Source organism: Stegastes partitus, unplaced genomic scaffold (genome assembly GCF_000690725.1).
Source record: "Stegastes partitus isolate 25-593 unplaced genomic scaffold, Stegastes_partitus-1.0.2 Scaffold1015, whole genome shotgun sequence".
Lineage (NCBI taxonomy): Eukaryota > Metazoa > Chordata > Actinopteri > Pomacentridae > Stegastes > Stegastes partitus.
The window spans coordinates 83,678-101,155 of record NW_007578746.1 but is presented as its reverse complement, the minus strand read 5'-3'; the positions used below and the strand labels follow the sequence as shown (position 1 = coordinate 101,155).

The following is a 17,478-nucleotide window of genomic DNA, read 5'->3' as shown; positions in this document are numbered from 1 at the left end:
GGCAGTCACGTGACGGAGGAGGTACGGTGCTCCTGAGGGGTCAAAAACCCTCAACTGCAAAAGTCAAAGGTCACCGTGTGATACTTAGTTTTTACGTAAGTGCAAACTAACTGCACTTTTATAACATTGTTATTACTACACTGCATTATTAACATCTGTTCTTCAGTTAAATTCAGGTTTTAGGCTGAGTGTTGTTTATGTTATTATGTTAACATTCAGCAAATCAGAATCTGTTCTTATTTTCTTTGCAGCAAAGAAGCAAGAACGATAATGATTACAACTGATTGACTAAAACAGCTAAAAACAACAAGACCAGAGATGGGGGTGGGAATGGGAGATGGCAGGAAGCATGCAAGAGATAAAGTTTACAGTAAAACAGAAAATACACAATTTAAATTTAAGTGAATTAAAGTGACAAGATTATTCAAAGTACACAGAGTTTACTGAACAAAAATATGCCCCATGCAATATTTTATTAAACTCTATCCATCCTTTTTAATAAATCGAATAAGCATTTGTTGTTCTAACGCACAACATCTCTACAACAGAATGGACATCATGAAACAACCAGGTAAGCACCACACTGGACTAGTGCCACACTCTGTGAATAACAGAGTTAATGATGTTGTCAGTGCTGCTTGTAGATGATGTCCCAATCTTCCTGATGGTTGTGGTGAAGTTGTCGGACATTTTGGGGGACACAATCAGATTATCAGACACGTCCATCCACTGCTGAAATGATTCCATAAGCGGCAAATGTCGGAGTTGTGGACGTTCAAATGTCTGGCTATGGCACTGCTGGCAGCCGGCAGGCCAACAACTGGTCATTGTCTTTCTCTCGTCATCTGTGGCATTGTGTAATTTGAGTAAAGCTGCATTTTAAGGTGGTCTTTTATAGTAACTGGTCTAAGGAGTATCTTGTACTGGTCACACTGTTTGATCACTGTCCTTTAGAACTACATCTATCCAGGCTGTGCATTAACTTAGTGGTTGAGAATTTAACCTTTTCTCTAAGCCAGAAAACAGTATGTCAATGCTGTGTTTGTATTTTTATTCAGTTGAATCCTTAATCACAAACATACACAATGCTCAGAGAGTAGGAGATATTTTCAACTCCTGTTCATCCAGAAAAATGCAGCAGAACCTCACATCTGAGGATGGAAACACAAAATATTTTCATTATTGTAATGATAGTTAATTTCAAAATGTGTTGTTGAACTACATTATGTCAACTCCGAAGAATATAATTGCTCAGTATGGCTCTTTTGATTAGAAAGTTACCAACTTTACCGACCCATACAGGTTTAAGCTGTTTCTATGGTGTAATAAAGCAAGAGTGACTCAAGAAATACTGAAGAACAACTTCAATGCATCATTTCCTTTATAAAAGGAGAGTCACTGAAACTGTCAGTTAACGCTGGTGAAATTTGTGCATGACCAAACTTGTGTATTTTTCCACTAAAGCAGTATGACGCACAAAATGTATGTCACAATGCCATTATGAGACACACTAGACAGGCTGCTGATGTCTAGTGTGGTTCAGTATTATCCCTTTTTTTTTTAAGAATACACAGTAATTACTACTTACTAACATATACAGTGCTAAAGGAGACATTTTCAGACATTGTTGTTTATCCAGAAAAATGCTCACATTTGAAAAGGGAACAAAAAAAGTCATTTTTTAAATTAAAACATAAATTACTTAGTTTTCAAAATTGTTGATGAACCATGCAATGTTTGACTCTGTACTAAACGAAACTAAAAGCAGCTTCAGCAGTAAAATTATGTTGATGATGTTATTTAAATGATTTCGGAAGTTCTTTATAAAACATGTGTAGAGGTTAAAAAGGGCTGTTGTAGTAGTCTAATACAAAGCTTAAACAATTAAGAAAACAGTTTTAATACTTGTTTCTCAAGCCAAGATGAATGAATTCTATTAATCACATTACATCCCTGGCAATATCTAGCTGCCATTCATAAAAGTCTCAGTACTTTTAACGAGTGGCTATATTCTAAAGTGGTCAGCTGAGAGAACAGGTGAATAAAAATCTATATATGTGTGCCTTCAAGGTCTCTAGCTCGTTGCACATCAAAGAGCTTTGTTATGACACAATAAAATGTATGGATGTAACAGCAGCAGTGTTGTTAAGGTTACATTTAACAACACAAAAATAAACTACTTCGCAGAAGAAGAGTTGCCTCAAGATGTGATTGTGTGAACTCGTTTATACACTTAAGCAGTTCAAAGCACAGAAGTACTTGGAAATGCATATGATAAATGCTAATTATATGCATTTTTTTTCTATAACCAAACAATGCTACTATATATCAAGAAACAAACGGACAAATAAACTGATAATTGAAATAATTGTTATTTGCAGCACTACTCATTAGTCCATTACTCTTTTTTAAAATTACAAAATAATCAATAATTTAGCCCCTGTGGGTTTGTCAAGCCCTAATATTGTAGTATTAATAGTAGCCATAATAAAAATTAATTTGTAATAACATTGTTCTTCTAAAAAGCAACGAATACACAGTGAATCTGGAACTTTTGGCGACCACTGAGGGTCAGGAGCCACAGCATAATTGTCTTTTTTTTTTTTGTTTGTTTTTTTTTAAAAAAATGGGTCCTACAAGCAATACTCTCAAATATAAAGCCTCTTTCTGCCAAATCAATAGGTCAACAAAGCCACAACAGAAAGAGTTTCATTGAAAACTTTTGAATCGTTAACATTCTAATGAATATGGCTAATGAATGTTCTCAATCTCAACTGCCTTGAGCATTTATCAATGAAAAATACTTTGGTGATAAATCTAGTTTGTAATTAGTTGTGTAAACTGAACTTCATAGTATGAAAACTGTCTTGACCTCACCCAGTCCTGTTAGTATTTGTCATAGGATGTCCTAACTCTCAGATCCTGTTTGCTGCTCTGATAACAGGACACGCAAAAGGAGTGGCTGAGAAATCTGTTAAGGTTATGACCCTGCATTAATACTATTTCACACCTGCCTTTCCCAACAAAGCTATCACAAAACTTCACCTAAAGCAAACACAGGTGTGACACATGTTGAAAGAAACCAAGAGCAGCTGTGTGTGGTAATAAGCTGCTGTTGTTGCCTGTGCAGGATATGTGTGTAGCAGTGCTGCCTACGTTTGCCCACTAGATGAGGCTGTATTTCCACGAGAATGCATAAAAGCTGGGGTCACATCAGCTGCCCTTGTCCAAAAATCTTAATAAATCAGACCCATTTAATCTATGATGCGGTAGTTTGTTTAGTTTTCCCAAATCTGCCAAACATTGTGTACTTACACATGTATATAACTTATTTATTGGACATGTGTCCCCCCAAACCTCTGCATTTTAGCCATTCATTGATGTTTCAGTACGTTTAACCAGTGGACATATCTTAAAGCAATCAGCTGAGAAGAAAATAAAAGGTCAGTAATGGTGATAATAAAATCCTATGTTTTCCTTCAAGTTCTCTAGTTTGTTGTACATCACAAAGCTTTGGTATGACACAATAAAATGGGATGGATCTAACAGAAGCAGTGTTGTTGTAGTTTGCAGTTCTTAGCAAAAATAGAATACTTTGAAGAAAGAGTTGCCTCAAGATGTGAGGCTGAAAAAGTTACTTGGAAAGGCTATGATGAATGCTGTACAAGAAGTAATAAATTAGTTAATCATTATAGAAATCATCAGAAAAAAATGAATAATAAGATTTAAAGCAAAACCACTAATCATTCTCTCATTTTAGCCTCTTGAAGTGATATTTTGGGATTTTGGATGGTTGATCGAATAAAAACAGCCAATTTAAATGTGTACACTATTTTCTGACAGTTTTGACCAAACACATGGATCTATTTTTCAACAAACTCATGGACAGAAAAAAATATAATTTAAATAATTGTTATTTGTCACCCAGATTGTGTCTTTTACTGTCATTTAGATTAAAAAGTAGTTACTAATTTGGCTTCCTAGGGTTTATTTGGTCCATACTGCTGGGCCCCTACTAATATGCAAACAATGATCAAATTTGCAATTCTAAAAAGCTTTTGTCTTCAAGTTCTGCGGTTTGTTACACATTAAAGAGCTTTGGTATGACACAATCAGTAAAATATACGGATCCAACAACAGCAGCGGTGTCTGAGGTTACATCTTGCTTGGCTTCAAGATTAGATAAAAGAATATGGGTACTTGTGCAGCGTGAAAGTATAAAAGTATTTTTAAACTACATGTGACAAATACCATGCAAACACAGAATTACTTTTACATCTAAACACAAATTTACCACCAGTGTTGTGTATTTTGCAATTGGCTCATCTGTACTGGTGAACTTGTTTTATTTTAACTTGAATTCAGAGTGAATCATCATTGTATTTTTATATTAAGTATTTATTTTTTTGCTTCCAGTGTAATTTTAGTTGTTATTTTTTGGGGTGTATTTCATTTTTATGAATTTTCTCTCGCAGTTTTTAACCATTTGGCTCGGACAGTTACCGCGCATGCTCATTGGCTCACAAGCCCGTCAGTCAAGAGGGGGCGGGGCCAGTGGGACTCAGATGAGAGCAAAGAGACGACGGAGCTGTCAAACACCAACAACCGTCTGAAATATTGTCCCGGGCGGTACAAAAAAAAATACACCGTACTTCACTCTTTTGTGGAAACCAGAAGGACAGAAGCCGACTTTGAATTCACTTTTTAAAATTCAGCCTATGAGAATTTGGACTTTTCAACCGTCGCAACGAGGAACTTGTTGTTTTGTGTGTGTGTTTGCATGCTCAGCGGCTAATGTCTGTTAGCTCTTTGCTCAGCTCGAGTTTTGTTGACAAACTAGCCCGTTCGCTAGTCAGTCAGCTAGCTGCGCTATTAACTTCTGTGTTAGCCCGTCGGTTTTTTTAGTTTTTTGTTTTTTTTTAAATAAATGCCACCCGGTAAAGGCATGGGACCCAGCTTGGACTATACTTCTAACCATCTATATGAAATAATAACAGGTGAGTCTGCTCAACTTGTGGCAGGGTGTAAACGCTGATGCTGACTTTTGCTCCTGTGGTTTGTTTACATTGTCTCTCTGGCGTCCACAACACATTCTCAACAAATGAGGCATGTTGATCTTTCATCTCCAGTTAATATAGCTTGTTGTATCAAACGGCTCTTCTGGCAGCATTTGCTTTCTATGGCATCCAGGTAATTTGTAGTTTTTTTTCTCTTCTCTCTCTCTCCACGCTTCTTGCCCCATGGACTAATTCATTACTTTAAACCCTTGAAGAATGACAGGTATGCGCTAGCTCACATATCATGGCAGTTGAACACAATAGATTGTAGTCAGATAAGAAGTTGCTATTCACTTTTGTAAAATGTGACCTTGCACAAATTCTTGGCATTGCTCTTTTAGTGAGCTGTGAACTGTAGCTCTATCAAATGCTGAAAACGTCTTACTTTTTGTTAGTTGTGTTGAAGTTATCACTAAAGATACTCATGAACTTTTACTATGTGTTTTAAAAATAACGAGAGTAGGCTGGTGTATTCATTCATGGTGCATTTCTACTGAATATGCCCACATGAACCTCTTACACACATTCTCACACGCCCATTTAATACCTCTAGCTCTTCAGAGACACTCTAACCCTCGCTGCAGCCTATCATTATAACATCACTTAAGTTTTGATTTATTGCTGCCATTTTCTATTAGTCTGTAATCCATTGGGACACAGCTGGGTAGTGCTCAGGCCCCCAAACTACTGTTAAAACATTTGGCCTGAGGCTGCTTTGCTGATGCCCCATCTGTTTTGAAGTACCAACAGGCCACATTTTACAGACCAGAAAAGAAAGCCGCCTTTTAAAAATCCACCCTTTTCCATGCATAGTCCCTTTAGTGTGGTGTTTTAAATGCATGTCCTTTGGAAGTGTCGGCAACAGGGTATAGTTTGGAAACAAATATAGTAATGGACAGTGGTGACTTGCCTGTTTTCTTTTTATCATTTCCAATGTTAAAGAGGGTTATCATGTTGCAGAAAATTACCAGTCTGTGGAGTTTGATCTTATTTTTTTAATAGTATGCAAAGCATGCAGCTATTGTCGTTTTCTCTATTATTAGGTTGTTTGTATATCAGGGACGATGCTTTTATGCTTTGGAGTTTGATGTTTACATCACATGTAGGTGTGGAAATTAATTTTTGTGGTCTTTATCCTGCTTTTGCTGGAAAAATCCTCTTGAAAGAAGATTAGTTTTGAACCACCCTCCCTATTATAGGATTGTTTAGCATTATTTGAAAAGCTGAGGTGTTAGTAAGTATGGGAAGTTTTTGTTTTGCCAGTGAGGGCTTCCTTGACCACTGATGAGGGTGTGTGAATACAGATGTTCTTCTCCGTTGCTGCTGGCTGTTTTGAACCAAGGGTGAATTTATATTCTACTTGCTGACCTATTCTTGTCTACTCATGAAGCTTGTGTCCCTGTTCTTGTGCTTGGACGGAAACCCTTCTGAAATTAGAAAGGAAAGCTTAGGCCTGGTACTTGTGGCCTGCATTTTTCTTGGCACAGGCACTTTAATTTCTGCCGTACCATTTCAACAAGGCAGAAAATGAGGTGTCATTGGAGAAAAAAAGGAAAGAGGAGTATAAAAATCCTTTTAAGGATGTGCCTGGGACAGAGAATGATCTCAGAAGTTGTCCACTAGGCCTACACTAACTCTCTAGGAGGCTATTGTCATTGCTGTTTTTAGGGTCTGATCTTATGATATATTATCTTGGCCCAGGCTTGACTTTTGGGTTTTTGCTTTGGGTCATAAATCTCTTTAGTATATTCATTGTCAATGTGCACCTGTCTTAATCATTGCCACTCTTGCTTTCTTTCTACAGTGGCATGTTCACCAGAATTACTCACATTCTTCCTTGTGTTTATACATACTGCATTTTTTTAAAAATACAACTTTGAAATATGACTGCAAACCATCACCACTGCTTGTGGGGACAGAGGTCTCAGAGTACTAAATGACATACTTTGTGGTATTAAAAGTGATGAGTGTGAACTCTGTGACCTCTTCATTGATATGCATGAGCTCAGTGTAGGTCACAAGTACTTAAAGGAATAGCTCAGTCAGAGAGGAATAGTTAGTCTTTGTTTATGTTATGTTATCACAGGTAGAATGCAGCTGAAGTAAAATTTCCAAACTAGTGCAGCTCTATGTAAGCTTCTTTAACACAGCTCAAGTGGATGACAATAGAGATTAGTGAAAAATGCCTGTCACAGTTTCTTAAAGCCCAAGGTGACATCATCTGATGTCAGGTTAAATCCCTCCAACAGTCCGAACCTTAAAGATATCATGTTTCAAGACTTTTTTTATGTGTTGGATCCCAGAGCAATGCTGATGTTGGATTTATGTGGAAATCATGAAAAGAAGTGCATTGAATATAACTTATTTAGGGTCAGAAATAAACGGTGAACATTACAGAATCACCCACAGTCAGGGATGAGGAGTAATGGTTTCCTGGTTGCCCCAAGCAACCAAATTGGAGGACTGTAAATCACTTTGTTTGGTCAGTGTGCCTTTGCTGGCAACCACTGCTCCCGTGTTTGTAGAATCTTCTGTTTACAAGTAGGAGGTTTCACATTGATTTACTCTGTTAGGAAAAGGGAAAATAAGTTATGGGGTGGAAGTGAGCAATCTAGCTAAAATTCCCTTAGCAGTGTATGCTGTGATATAGTACATTATCTGGAAATTCAGTTGAGAAATGGTTAATAAATTAGTTATTGATGCAGTTGTCTTCACTGGTCGGCTGGCCATGAGGGTTTTAAGAGCTTTACTCTGTGAAAGGTTACCTATCCTCAGTTAGACCTATTCTTATGAAAAAGCTGCTTTCTTAATTATCCAATTGATAACAAATATGTATAAGACACTCGGCCTAAAGGGGTATTGTCTAAATTATAGGTAATGCAAAGGATTTCACAAACGTCTTCAAAGGGAAACAAAATTGACAGGAGATTTTGTGGAATGTGTTTTCAATATAGTCTGAGCATTTAGAAGAAGGATTTATAGCCAGGTTCAACATGTCTTATCAAACAAAGAAATCTCCCTTTGGCAAAAAAAGTATTCTTAGAAGATATGAAAGCCACATTGTTTACAAGCTTAAAAAAAAGACCTTTAACCACAGGCTTTCCTTCCTGTTCCCCTTTGTACCCTGTTGACTTTGTTTTGGATGGCAGAAAGGTCCAGGACCTGAGCTATTCCTTGGCTAATCTCCCATAATTGGACAATCGGCCCCTATTACAGCCATTACATTTGAGCCTGTTGAGCAATAGTGGCTTGTCTTGTCAATCCAAGTCCAGACCCGGTCCAGAGCTGCTATTAAATACCTTAACTTTTCAAAAAAGAAAAGCATAGTCTCTTTTCTTGTTATGTGTAGCTGTGTGTAAAAGAATCTCCACTGCTACTGTTCATTAATTCTCTCTTTACTTTCTCTAGGTCTCCAAGGAATCACCGTACCTTCGTCAAACATGTGAAGTCCTTGTTATGTTGGTGGACTCTCCAGTTACACACAACGAAGAACTGGATTAGTTAAAAATCTCTTGGATCCAGCCAGGGTTTGTCACCAGGGACTGAAGTCTATGTGCAAACCATATTTTATCCCAGGACCCAAACTGAGTCAACACTGTGCTGCCGTGAAACCATCGGCACCATTAAAACAAACTAGTCCTCTTGTCATGTGGGTACATTACAGAAAAAGGCCCATATTACCCTCACTGGTATCACCATCTTTCACGTCACCATGGAACGGAATAAACGCAACTCCATCGCTGGGTTTCCTATGCGACCTGAACGCCTCAATGAGGACAGAGATGGTGTCGGAGGGGTAGGGGTCTGTGAGATGGGGATGGGCCCGCCTTCACAGGTCAGTCTGGTTTTTATTTGTCACATGTTACAGTATGCAGAGTACCTGTGCAGTCCAAGTATTGATAATTACTGATATATATATTTTTTTTAAATGTGTAAAACCATATTGGGATTTGCAATATTGTATTTTTTAAAGTTTTAGTTTATGATTGATTGTGTAATGATTAATGATGATGATTGATTGGTAATTTATTTACATTTTTAAATGGCATAGAAGATACAGCAAAAGTTATGACTGTGTTACGTTAAATATATAAATGTGTTAATAATAAAAAATAAATAATGTCCAAAAAGAAAACATAGTAATAAAAGCTTTCTTTAAACAATTTTTGACATTGAAACAAGTGGATCATTGTTGGCTTAGAAATAGCAGAAGTGCAGTAATGTACATTTTGCAGTCAAGTTACAAAATAATGCATAATGTACGTCCTAATTTGCAGAGTGTGATTTGCGATTTTGATTTAAAATAGATTAATTTTTCAGTGTTAGCCATCCCAGTTATTGTTTAGAATCAGGAGAGAAAATCTTGCTCAAGGTTTCTCACTGATGAACAAAAGCTCAGCTGACTTTTTTCTGGTTCAGGCGAAAAGTTTGATGTGTTGGGCTGTTGTTATCAGAAACACAGTGATTGACCTGCAGATACAGAAAGTTTGGTTTAGGCTTGAGGTAAAAGTGGTTATGTTTTGGTCAGTCTAGGCATTAAGTTTAAAAAGGGTTAAGATGAGTATGGGCTTATGGTCCAGGTCATCAGTGTCTCTTAATCTTTTATTTCACACCCTTTTTATGTCTGTGGTCTTTCCATTAAAAATACTGCATAAATAAATAAGGCTAATAATCAGTAATGGTTGAATAAATGTTTTTTATTGACATGGTTTAGATATGCAGTTTTCATCACGGCACTCACTGCAGATTTTCAGTGACACTGCTCCTTGGTATGTATTTGCTTGTTGAGCAGGTGTTTTTTTCACTCTGCAAGGACCAAGAAAATCTGTTTATGTTGGTGCAAAACAGCCTTTATATTTACTTTATATCACCCTCTAATCCTTGTTCCACCTGGAGGGAACATCATCTCTCAGTGTCTTTTTTTCTGCCCTAACAAGTAAGTTGTGGCAGTGATCCTACAGCATGCCTATCAGATGAAGATGCCCAGTTTTCACCAGTCTGTTCCTGTCTTCTCCAGGTGGGCAGGGTGTGGCCGTCATCCTACCGAGCCCTCATCAGTGCCTTCTCCTGTCTAACACGCCTCGATGACTTCACCTCTGAGTGGATTGGCTCTGGGTTCTTCTCTGATGTCTTCAAGGTGGGTGGAAATCAGATATTACCTCCCTCTTTATGTTCTCTCTTCTGTCATCCTTCCGCTGCACCTTTAGATCTTTGTTTTGTTCTGGTATCTTCTCGTTTTCTATTCATGCTTCATTCCATCCATCCATCAAGAGTGTTTTATAATAGACAGTCACTAAGATACTGACATCAGGATTTCAGGATTGATTTTTCCCCCCCCCACAGATACGTGACAGTAGTCCTGTTATCTGCCTTCAATACAAAGGCTTGAATATCATAGAAAGAAACGGACACTTGTTGTGCAGTAGTCCTCGTGAGTGAACTGTGTTAATGAAGGATGAGACTGTTAAACCCAAAGAAATTTTCCATTCGATTTGATCTTGTCAAGTTAATATGCATGGTGGGTCAGAGTGATTGTGCGCTATCTTCACTAACTAGTCCTTCTGGACGTTTTTAGGTCAATCACTTCAAAGACATCACTTAGATACGAGCGGTGGTTAACCCTGTTTCTTTGCCCCCTCCCCTCCAGACGTGTGAATGGAAGCCACACAAGCATGTTTTTCATCATTAGTGTGGATTTGGTAAAAGAAAATGTAATTGTATCTATCTCTTTTTGTTCATTGTATTATCAAGATCACAGTGAAAGTGAAAAATATCAGCATGGCTCTGTTTGGTTTAGATTTGCAGTGCAAAAGGACTACTCATGGAGGAGAGCAGCTGAGCAATTAGTTGGTTTGGTGTAACTGTGCTATAACATGCCATTTATTTAGAGATTTTGATTGTACATACTTTAGTGTTTTCCTACGACTGCGTACATGAGACAAGAGTGGTGAGTTAATGCAGAAAAGGTTGAGGTCTGTTACACATTATAAATAACAGTCTGATAAGGTAAAATAAGGACCTAGAAGGTTATTATTATTATTTTTTTTAATTTATAGATTATAGTACAGTTTGCAAGGGTTCCTATTTGTCTTGTCACTCTGTCTATAGTGGAATTTCAGTGTGGCCTTAGTGGAAGAAGATATGCCATTTACTGTACAGCACACCTGTGTAACATGAGATCTCCAGTGGACTGGTGAACTGGTTTGACATTCGGTTTCCATTGTGTGTTGGAGGTGAGCTGATTGATGATGCTGTTAATGATGTGTGACAGCAATTGGTGTTTGAGTGATGTGCATGTGGTTAATGCAGACCCACGCTGATCTGAAGTTTTTTGCATTGGAACAAATCAATGCATATTTTAATTGACTTTTTTTCAGCAGCCATATTAAGCTGATATTAAGTCCTTTGTTTATTGTAACCCGTTGTGCTCTGGGTATGCCAGCTGTCCAAAATATGCCACTGTGGGCTGTACAATTGTTGAAGCTTATTCATGACACGCAGCGCTGCAAGTGAGCTGTACGGTGGCACAAATAAACAGCAGCTGACAGTTAATGATTTGAAAGACATTTGCATCATGTATCAGTGAGGGAAACCAATATAGCCACTTTGAGATAAACACTGGTCACTTTGCATCTATGATGCTGTTTAAAATGCATTTGAAATTAAGTATTTTGTTGGTGTGCGAGACGAGGGAAGGAGTTGCAAATCATGTATATGAAAACCAAACTGTAGGACACTATGCTGATCATAAAGCAAACCCTTTATTGTTTTGAACACCAAGTTATGATGACTGCTGTAAGTTGCCTAGGACATAAGTACAAAGCTGTTAAAACCAACTACCTTATGTGGACGAGGTGTCAACAACGCAGTATTTATTGTTAGAAACTGTATCTTTGCACTAAAGCGCTACTTGACTTTAAACAAGCTCTTTGACACAGATCTATATTTGTACATGTTCAACATGTTCCTTCTGCTGCCCATGTTTAAATGAACAAGTGCCTAATTTTGTAAATACTTTAACAATCACCAGAGTCAAATGAGTTCACATACTTGGCCAATAAAGGTGATTCTGACTTGAAGATATGTATATATTAGCCAATTCTCAATGTATATTGATTCAAATAAGTAGTTTTCTTAATCTTAATTGTAATTTAAGAACAAAATATTTTGTTTTTCCTCTCAGTCTAAAGCTGGAAAGCCCTTGCGAGCCAAACTGGGATCAGACAGGTCGTAAACTTCAATTCTCAAATGCTACTACCCTGTCATTTAACGTAGGTGCCAACTCAGTGTCATTGGAAATTCCCATCATCACAGTTTTTTTCCCCACCTTTGGTAGAAGAATCTGCAGGTAGAGAGAGAAGAAAAATGAAGAGGAGGAAATGACAGGGTACTGCTGAAAAGCTTCAAGTGGAGGAGAGTGATGGACAGAGGTGGGAATGAAAAGGTGGTGAAATTAACGGTAATAGAAGTTGAGGCTAAAGGGAGGAAGGGACAGACGGGGCAAAAGCTTCTGATGGCGTAGAAGTGGGGTGGGGAGATGAATGAAGGGGATGAAAAATGGGGGTTGAGAGGAGGTTTTAGGTGTTTACTGAATACAAAGGAAGCCTGCGGAGGAGATGAAGAGGAGGTTTGCAGTGGAGGATGATTTAGAGATTGATTAGAGGCTGGACTGAGGGGGGAAAAAAAGGGGGGAGAGGGTTTGGAGGAGGCAGTTTATGTTTTCAAACTGAGCATGTAAGAGAAAAAAGGTGGAAGGTGAGGATGAAGGGAAAAATATACTACTGTGACTGCAGGGGATGGTTAGGATTGGGGGATTGGGGGTGACGGTTTGTTAGAGGCCACAGCGTGGAGTAAATGCAGATGGGGGGATGTGAAGAGTGAGGAATGGGGGGTCGGAGGAGGATAGATGGATGTGGGGGAGGAGGCCTTCAGAGGAGTGGCCATCTGTTGTTTCTGCTGTCCTGCGGTGGAGACTGTCGGCTCTTATAGCCAGACCCCCTCCTTTGAACTTGAACAGAGAGATTTTTGTTTCTGCCTGTGCGACACAGAGAGAAGTAGATACAGAGATCTCTGAATATCTCAATCCAAGTCCGTGATCCTTATGGTGTTTCTACTAGAGATATTCTATACATAATTTTGATCATTTTGCGCTTCACAGACGTGAATACTCAAACTGCAGTATAGCAGCAATATTATCCATCAGCATATTTCACTAACTTTCAGTGGTGGAGCAGCCTATGTAATCCATATTGACCAGCTGTCAATTCCCCTTCCTGCTGTAAGTGATACTACCTCTCCATTGTGTCATTGTGACTGTGATCATGGAAGATAGTAAAAGAGCCATTGTTGGAAGACGACATAAAGCTGTCCCTTTTTGTAGTGAATATGACTAATGTTCTCTTTGGTACTGTACTTCCATAGAAGCAGTATTTGTCTAGCCTCATTTACTGTCCTCTGACTGGAATGGATATGCAAAAAACAATTTTGCAGTTATTTTTGGCAGATATTGTGATATGAGCTTCAATATGAGTGGTGATTTTAGCATTTCTTTTTCACTGAAAAGAGGATTTTTGGCTGTGGTCTCTGTCAAACGAGCATGTTCCTTTGCGTCTGGAGAATATCATTTTTATGGCGGGGCACTTAACTCTGAACTACAACCAGTTTCAATTTTTTTGCTCCTGTCACATTTTTACTCACTGTGTTTTCACTGCATATGAAGTCCTGCAGCTCTATAAAAACAGCACAACTGTAGTTAAAAGTGGAGAAAATTCATTGTGTGCGCAGTATAATGCGGTTATAATACTATAAATCATCACATCACAGCCTGCAGTTCAACTGAAAAGCCACTGAGCTTTTGTGAGGTGATTGTTGGAGCTAAGTCAGTCATGTGTGCAAGTAAATTATTTATTTTTACAGAATCTGGTTAATTAAAAAAAAAACTAATACAATTTTAAAATGAACCATGTAGAATAAAGTCATTTTGATGAAATGCCACAATTTTATGCTTAGATTTGGTGCCATCAGAAAGTTGAAATCCATCGACTTTGACCTCACAGCTTCTTGTAAACTGTGTAATTTTGCTAATATTAATAATAACAGGCCTTTCAAATCTGGCTGTGGGTGTTGGAGTTCAGAGGGTTAAATGGTGTGTTCTGACAGTTTTTCCTTTGTCTAAAAATTGCAGCTTCTGATATTTCACCAGTCTTTATTGTGATCTCAGAAATACTTTGATTAATTGTTTAGCGGTAATTGATTACTGAAGAAATGTCTATACAAAGGTTCCAACATTTGTGTGAAGTGTTACACAGGTAGTCCTGTCTTATTGTATGATCACGTTTGTTTTCGACAACTGTGCATCACATTTGCAGCACCTCTTAAACCTCTGATTTCACATGTCCCGTGTGGTTTAAAATGGTCAAAGATTTACGTGTCAAATTTGCCGTGAGCATAAATGAGAGCTTAGCTGTCAGTTTTCGTGCCTGTGTGACACTTTTGAAGGGTTTCTTAAAGCTGCCTCCTTGTCTGCTGAACTCTGTCCAGCCGTAGATACAGAGACATGAATCTAACCTTTTGAAAATACTTGACTAAAATCTGTTCTAAATATGTTTCTGCTGTCAGGAAATGAGTAAGCAAGTGTAGATGTGTGTGCAGCAGCTCAGTCATTCGCTGTGCTGCCTTCTGTGGTTTGCACATTGATATTTCCTATTTGCATGCGTGCATGAGTGTATTCAGAAGAAGTCAAATTCTTGTAATGTACTGTGCTGTGGCATCTCTGAAAAGCTGTGGTGTGTACATTTAAAGTCACTTTGCAATTTCAAAGACTGTAAAGTGATAGGGGGGATGAACAGACATGCCCTCTAGGGCTTCCTGCTTTGATAGTCACCTTTTTTTGTTTTTGTAAATAAATAAAATCATTTGTATTTGCTTGAGCAGAGAGATCAAATGTGCTAAGTGCTCTTTTAGAAGGAGTTCGACCCACTGAATGACCAGCAAGTGTGTTTGAGAAGCAAATGTCAGTGTGTGACCTTCAAAGTGAGATATTAGAATTTTAAATTTACTCCTGAATACAAAGCACTGCTCCTGTGTCAGAAAATATGTAAATGAAGACACATGTGTTGTAATTTTGCACCAGTTAATCTTGAAGCCCATCACCAGCCTAAGACCTTCTGTTTAAAGAACTGGCTGTGATATGATTTTAGCAGTTTGTAAAACTTGAGAAACGAGGTTACTTTATTTCACTTCTCGTATATTATGGTAACACATGTACTATTTGAGCTTCAGCAGGAAAGGCTTCACAGTTGTCATGACCTCTCCACAGTGTTTGCTTGCCTTTTAACCAAAGCATGCTGCGATAAGCTCCAGCCAACTGTGGAGGGATGCACAGTGATGCCACAACTATTGAACAATAAGATGGAAACTAAAATCCCAATGTACAATCATACAAAATTGATTGTGCAGCCCTGAATTGATGGTCTACTTTGTCATGCCTGGTCAGCAGTGACTGACCTCATTTCACTTCTCTTTTTTTTGTGCTGTTTTTTTCCCCCCTGCTTCCTGTGTTTTCTTGATGCTCAAGCCAGATTTTTGTTTTTTAATACATGCTATCATGACAAAGGAGCTTTGTTACAAGTGGGTCAAGGCCTTATCCATAAAGCTGAAAAATATAGAAAATTATGTATTAATTTAAAGCATTTTTTAAAAATCAAAGTCACATTATATCCCAGATATCAGGATGAAGGCATTGCTTGGTTGCCTTATTAAACACATTTTCTATTGAATGTTTTACAGGTACGTCATCGAGCTTCAGACCAAGTTATGGCTCTGAAGATGAACAAGCTGAGCAGCAACAGAGCGAACATGTTAAGAGAAGTCCAGCTAATGAACCGGCTCTCCCATCCAAACATTCTCAGGTTGGTAACCAGCTAACTAACTCACATCCAAGGAAATTCAACCTGACGTAGAAAATGTAGTAATTTCATCCCATTTTTAAACTGGGTTTGCTCTTTGGGGAAGTGTCACTGGAAACTAGCTTAAAATACGTAATAATGCAACTTTTAAAACAAAGCAACCAAAATAGTTTTTCATTTCTTTCTGTGTTGTTGTTGTTAATTATTAGCAAATTTTTAAAATGTCCCTGGTGTAAGAAGCTGCTTTCCTTTCAACGTATATTTTAGGATATGAGGTCATGCTAAATGTAGCGTAATTCATCATTGTTTCCATGTAGATAATGTCAGACATTACATCAGTTATTTCCACTAACACCTTCTTGTTTAGTCATAAATGAAATCTATTTTATCTTGCTGTCTGCCTGCCCCTTTACCTCCTTCTCATCTGTTCTCACTCCCTCATGAGCTTGTGGTTGTGACCTGTTTCCTTTGGGGTTGGCTAGAAACTGTGTCAAACACCGAGCCTATTAACAATGGATTTTCTAAGCTGCCAGCTCCTGTTAGAGTTGCACCAGATGCCTGGAGGCGAGGGGCAAGGAGGACCCTTTCTGTCACAAGGGGGGAAAGGCAGAGGCAATGAACAACCATGTTAACTTTTTAGATTGTCTGATCAATGACTGCTTGGGCGAAAAAGGCAAAGCATGACACACTATAAGCCCCTTACACCTGGTTGCACCTGTTATCCTATAGTGACATTTCTTTTGTCAGACTAGACTGTCTTTACAGGCGCTGTATGGTTGTGAAATGTGTTTTTGTGAGCTAACAATCATATTAAAGTCAAATCCTAACTCAGACAAAGTATGTACAAGACTTTTATACGAAGTAAGAAAAGCTGAGACAGCCTTCACTTACATTCAATTATTGAGCTTCTGACATTGCAGGCTTTTAACACAATCAAGTATGTGTTTTCCAGAATGCCTAATGGTGTGAACAAGCCTGTTGACAGCAGTAACAAATGTAATATCTTAGATGGAAAGACCCTCTTTGGTCTTTTTGTTGTGCTTTCATATGTTTAACAAATGTAAACCCTGAAAGCCAAGTCATCAGCTTTTAGTGCCTTAATTCTGAAGCCAACAGGAAGAAGGTGCTTTTAACTACGTTGCTGCGCATAAATTAACTCGATGATGATCTTAACGAATTAGAAAATTACCCTTCTATCCTGTTGATCGATTTCTTTAATGCACTTTAATTTCTTTATTGAATTCCTTCCTGCCGTACTGCACTGTAGACATATTTTTGGGCTGTTGTGTTGTTGCTCGCACGTGTTTCATGTTATGCTGTTCTAAGGTACTCTTTCATCTCATGCAAAGCACTTTGAATGGCATCTTCTGTGTAAAAGATGCTACACAAATAAACATTTTACAGCAGGAAAATGAGAAGCTGGTACACAAAACAACATTACAGCCATGAGAATTCACCATGATGCCCCGGAATACAATAGTTGTCATTTTTTCTTAGTAGTAAACACTCTGCTC

General features: G+C 38.1%; 1 protein-coding gene across 1 annotated transcript in view; it reads left to right on the top strand.

The window, feature by feature from the left end:
* The first annotated feature begins 4,570 nt into the window (after positions 1-4,570).
* Positions 4,571-17,478, top strand: part of LOC103367106 (testis associated actin remodelling kinase 2) — a 36,201-nt gene continuing 23,293 nt past the window's right edge. The window contains exons 1-4 of the mRNA XM_008295027.1: positions 4,571-4,997; positions 8,466-8,892; positions 10,075-10,194; positions 15,846-15,967. Of these exons, the coding sequence (XP_008293249.1) occupies positions 8,770-8,892; positions 10,075-10,194; positions 15,846-15,967 (365 nt within the window). The 5' untranslated portion in view covers positions 4,571-4,997; positions 8,466-8,769. The remainder of the gene's footprint in view (positions 4,998-8,465; positions 8,893-10,074; positions 10,195-15,845; positions 15,968-17,478) is intronic.